This window comes from Austrofundulus limnaeus, unplaced genomic scaffold (genome assembly GCF_001266775.1).
Source record: "Austrofundulus limnaeus strain Quisiro unplaced genomic scaffold, Austrofundulus_limnaeus-1.0 Scaffold283, whole genome shotgun sequence".
Classification (NCBI taxonomy): domain Eukaryota; kingdom Metazoa; phylum Chordata; class Actinopteri; order Cyprinodontiformes; family Rivulidae; genus Austrofundulus; species Austrofundulus limnaeus.
The window spans coordinates 35,900-40,880 of NW_013952685.1; the positions used below are offsets into that span (position 1 = coordinate 35,900).

Here is a 4,981-nt window from a genome sequence, read left to right on the forward strand (position 1 = left end):
GATGGTTGGATATACAGATGGATGGATGGATGGTTGGATGTACAGATGGATGGTTGGATGTACAGATGGATGGTTGGATGTACAGATGGATGGATGGATGTACAGATGGATGGATGGATGTACACATGGATGGATGGATGTACAGATGGATGGATGGATGTACACATGGATGGATGGATGTACAGATGGATGGATGGATGTACATATGGATGGTAGGATGGACAGATGGATAGATGGATGGATGGATGGATGTGCAGATGGATGGATGGATGTACAGATGGATGGATGGTTGGATGTACAGATGGATGGATGGATGGATGGATGGATGGATGGATGTACAGATGGATGTACAGATGGATGTACAGATGGATGGATGGATGGATGGATGGATGTACAGGTAAACACCTGACTCCTGATATAATCACAGACAGACGATGAGCTAAAATCTGATCTGGTAGTAGCCCAGTGTAGCTAAAACACGTAGCTAACAGGCTAACGGTCATCACTGAAGGTCAGCACGTCATCTGGTTCTGATCGTTTTGGTTTCAGGTATTCTCTGACAGAAGAAGGTCTGGCTCTGGCTGAGAGGCTGGCTTTGGTGGACCGTCAGGCGGGTGTGGGCCAAGAAGAAGAGGAGGAGGAGGAAGGTGTGGTCGATCTAACTGGAAGTGGCGATGAAGAAGAGGAATCAGCTGGTGTGGCTCAGTCCAGGACTGATGATGATGATGTTTGTGTATCTCAAAAACCTCTGAGTTCTCAAACTGGGAGCAGAAATAACGCAGAACGTCTCCTTCCTGGAAGCTACGACATCGTCCTCTGCGTGGACTTCATCGAGACCACCGGGTGAGACGAGCAGAAAATAAATAAAAATCAACTTGTTTGTTGTTTTGTTTATTTATTTTTTTAATTTTGGTTCAGCGGCAGCCACCACCGGAAACAGGAGCTCGTCAAGGAGCTCCAAAAGAACGGCGTCCGCTTCGATGTCAGGAAGCTGAACGTGGGCGACTTCCTGTGGGTGGCTCAGGAGAAGGTCTCACCTGTTCCAGGTGAAAACCAACCAACCAATCAGAGAAAAGACACCTTGAGTCTGACGTGGACCCTTTGATGATCATTAAAACCGATTATTCTGCAGGTGAGCTGCGAGCTCCTGTCGGCCGGGAGCTCGTACTCGATTACATCATCGAGAGGAAGAGGATGGACGACCTGTGTGGGAGCATCATCGATGGACGCTTCAGGGAGCAGAAGGTGAGCCAGGGTGACAGTTTGATTTTTGGTTAAATTTGGTTGTTAGGGCCAGAGGGATGATGTTGCTTATTATTTTTTATTATTTTTATCATTATTATTTTTCTTATCATTCTTATTTTTTATTATTTGTTGTTGTTGTTGTTTTGTTATCAGTGTGCATTGCCAATGCAATGCACATTATTGTGATTCGTTTCCCATCCAAGTCATCTCCACTTTGGCACACTTCTCCTCCTGCATACTTTGTCCTACAGCTGCCATTGTAATTTATATGTGTATGGCTCCTGTGCCAAATGATGGCTATGCCTTTTGGTGCCTGTACAACTTATACTTTTTGAAATATTAATGTTTAAAATCATTTAATGCCAGTCAATGGAGCCTTGTACTGGTCCAATACTGCCCCATGCTGTACTCATCTTGGCACTGCACCATAGTTTAATATTTCAACTCAGTAGTTCAGTGATTACAATACTAATATGATTGTATTTTTATGTTTTACTATAATATTGTCTTAATACTGCTCTATTCTTGTAATATTATGCAGTTCTGCGTCAACAATTGCATTGGCAATGTGGCCTCTTTCTGCACACATACAAACCAACCCCTGCCACCACCTTCTGTCACAGCTCCAACAGTCTAATGGTCTATGTCACGGACTTTCATGTGGGAGATCAGGGTTCAAAACCCAACTAAAGCAACTTTAACAACCAATCTCTTCCAACTTCATATTGTCACTCAATTACCCTTATTACAAACACCTGCTGATGTGACAGGCACAAGCTGGTATAGAAAACACATTTGAACTTGGTCAAAGTTCATTCTGCAATGACATGCTACATGGCAATGCACACTTGGTTTTACATCGTAAAAACCTATGTCTAGTTCTTTTTATCATTATTATTTTCCTTATCATTCTTATTTTTTATTTATTTATTTTTGTTGTTGTTGTTGTTGTTGTTATTATTATTTTGTTATTCTTTTTATCATTCTTATTTTTCTATTATTTTTTTGTTATTATTTTTGTTATTATTATTATTATTATTTGTTATTTTTATTATTTTTCTGCAGAGAGGAGGCTTTTACTTTACCATGTTCCAGAGGGCTGAGCTTTATGAAACTTGGTAATTATTTAGGACTAGCATAAATATGGGGAAGTGCAAAAATCCAGATGTGTCCGTGGCTAATTAGCTGGCTAGTTCCATCTTGATTGCAGCCCTTTTTATGACTTTAACATACACGTATGAAATTTGATACATAGGTGCACCGGTGCAGGTTCTTCCAAAAAGTGTCCTGGCATCATATTGTAAAACTAACAGGAAGTCGGCCTTTTTGAATCAAATGTTGAGTTTACATACAGTATGTTATTTTGTCTTTATATTTGAAGGTATTGACTTTAAATTTGGACCAAAGCTTCTTCACTACCTGCTGCACAAAAACACAAAAATGATTTTATTTTAATCCGTTCATTTTGATCACTGCTGGCAGTTTTAATCATTAATTAAAATATATATTAATAATAATAATAATAGATTAAATAAACAGAAAATCTTCCAGAATGAAAGAGTTTAAATTTTGTTTTTCTCCGTTTTCCTCCATCAGTTCCGGCTGAAAAGGTGTGGCCTTCGTAGGCCCATTTATTTAGTGGAAGGGGGCGGAGCCTCTGCCTCTCACCTGAGTTTACCTGAAGCCACTCTGCAGCAGGCCATCGTCAACACGCAGGTACAGATTCACCTCAGCAGGTGCAGAAAACAAACTGACAGCTGATTTTTAGAAACAGATCTAGATCCTCGCCCGGTTCTTATCATGGTTCTGTGGCTCAGGTGGTCGACGGGTTCTTCGTGAAGCGAGTCCAGGATGTTCGGGAGTCGGTCGCCTACCTGACCATCATGACCCGGTACCTGACCAGACTCTACAAGGTGAGACAAGGTCCGATTATAAAACTTGCTGTGATGCTTTTTAAAAAAAAATTTAAACTTTATTTTGTTGTTTTTATTTTCAGAACCGAACTCTGATCCGTCGCTCCAGAGAGCTGGAGGGCGACGCGGCGGTCGATGAAGAGGAGGGAGGACCCGCCTCCTGCTCGCTTATTTCTTTCGCAGAGTTCAACTACAGAGCCGTTAAAAACAAGGTTTAAACAATAAACGTTTGAGGGAAACTTTGTTTCCTTCTTTTAATCTCTGTTGAGCGGCCATCTTTTCTTCCCCCTCAGAGTCAGACGGTCAGAGAAGTTTTCGCCAGACAGTTGATGCAGATCAGCGGCTTGTCTGGAGACAAAGCTGCTGCTATACTAGAGCTTTACAGCACACCTGACAGGTAAACAACTGTTTACAGGGTTTCATTTAATTTCAGTAATGAAATCATGTATATTTTTTGTATTATTTAATGGTTTTTTTGTTTCCTTCAGTCTTTTAGCAGCGTATGATCGTTGCTCCAGTGAAGCAGAGAAAGAGAAACTCCTCTCCTGTATCCGATGTGGGAAACTCAAAAGGTTTGTTGGGATTTATTTGTTTTTCTCTCATAAAATGGAAGAAAAATTAAACCTTTGAAAGAAACTCATAGCTGCAAAAATAACAACAAATTTATTATTTTCTTTTTTGTTTTTTAGAAATTTGGGTCCAGCTCTGAGCAGAACCATTTATCAGCTCTACTGCACTAAAGGACCGCTTTCATGACTCAGCAAATTTATCAATTTCTTTCAAAGACTTTTTGGTCACATTTCTAATTCATCCCTTAAATATTTTGGGAATAATTGTTTACATTTCTTGACATTTTTAAGATGCTGCTACTTTAAACTATTTAGAAAAAATATCTTACTGAAGGTTTGTATAAAACGTTTTATAAGTTTGTTTCAATAAAGTTAAATAAAAAATGAACAGCTTTTGCCTCAAAGTCAAACTGGTTTTAGTGAAAAAGCTTGATTATGCTTTCACTGTATATAGATCTGAGTGTCGTCTGCATATAAATTAACTTGGATGTTAAATTTTTCTAAAACTGAGCCTCAGAGGAGCGTATAGAAGTAAAATAAAATGGGACCAAGATTATGTCCTTGGGGAACTCCACACGGGAGGAGCGAGGAACTTGTTATAACTGTTATAACTGTTATAACTTATTTTATAAATTTACAAGCTATTTTATAAATTATTAACCAGCAACTGAGTGTTTGGGGCTCTTCAGGAGAAGTCAGAACTCTCCACAGTAGTGACCTAGTGTTCCACTTAGTGACTACAGAGACCCCCTTCCCTTCCACCTGGGTGACCCTTCCTGCTTTCAGCTCAGTTCTTGTGTCTGAGTCGATGAGTTCACATCGGGTCATTGATTAACCAGAGCCGACATTTTCTACATTCACACCAGCTTTTGTCCAATTCTTTTGTACATTAAGCCTCGTTGGTGTTGCTGGCCCACCAACATAGTGTCTGACTGACGGTAGACCGAGACCAGGCACGCCGTGAACTCGATGTCCTCCATCTCTGGTTGTCACCAACATCATTAGAAGAGCAAAAGAACATCACACAACCAAGAGTACGAGAACAGAAGTGTTACTTTTCAAGAAGCCTACAGCAGCTGTTACTCCTGGACAGAATACAGACACAGATGGCACAAGCAGGAAGGAACCACAGTGTTATTCAAATACAGCGGGTAAAACAAGTATTGAACACGTCACCATTTTTCTCAGTAAATATATTACTAGAGGTGCTAATGACATGAAATTTTCACCAGATGTTGGTAACAACCCAAGTGA

The 4,981-nt window shown here is 40.1% G+C and overlaps 1 protein-coding gene across 2 annotated transcripts in view; it reads left to right on the forward strand.

Annotated features, from left to right (window-relative positions):
• Positions 1–4,117, forward strand: part of mus81 (MUS81 structure-specific endonuclease subunit) — an 11,108-nt gene extending 6,991 nt beyond the window's left edge. For both annotated transcript variants that reach the window (XM_014021230.1, XM_014021229.1), the window contains exons 7-15: positions 550–843; positions 919–1,046; positions 1,133–1,245; positions 2,842–2,961; positions 3,063–3,158; positions 3,242–3,370; positions 3,452–3,555; positions 3,647–3,730; positions 3,848–4,117. In XM_014021230.1, the coding sequence (XP_013876684.1) occupies positions 550–843; positions 919–1,046; positions 1,133–1,245; positions 2,842–2,961; positions 3,063–3,158; positions 3,242–3,370; positions 3,452–3,555; positions 3,647–3,730; positions 3,848–3,914 (1,135 nt within the window). In that variant the 3' untranslated portion in view covers positions 3,915–4,117. The remainder of the gene's footprint in view (positions 1–549; positions 844–918; positions 1,047–1,132; positions 1,246–2,841; positions 2,962–3,062; positions 3,159–3,241; positions 3,371–3,451; positions 3,556–3,646; positions 3,731–3,847) is intronic.
• Positions 4,118–4,981: the final 864 nt, after the last annotated feature.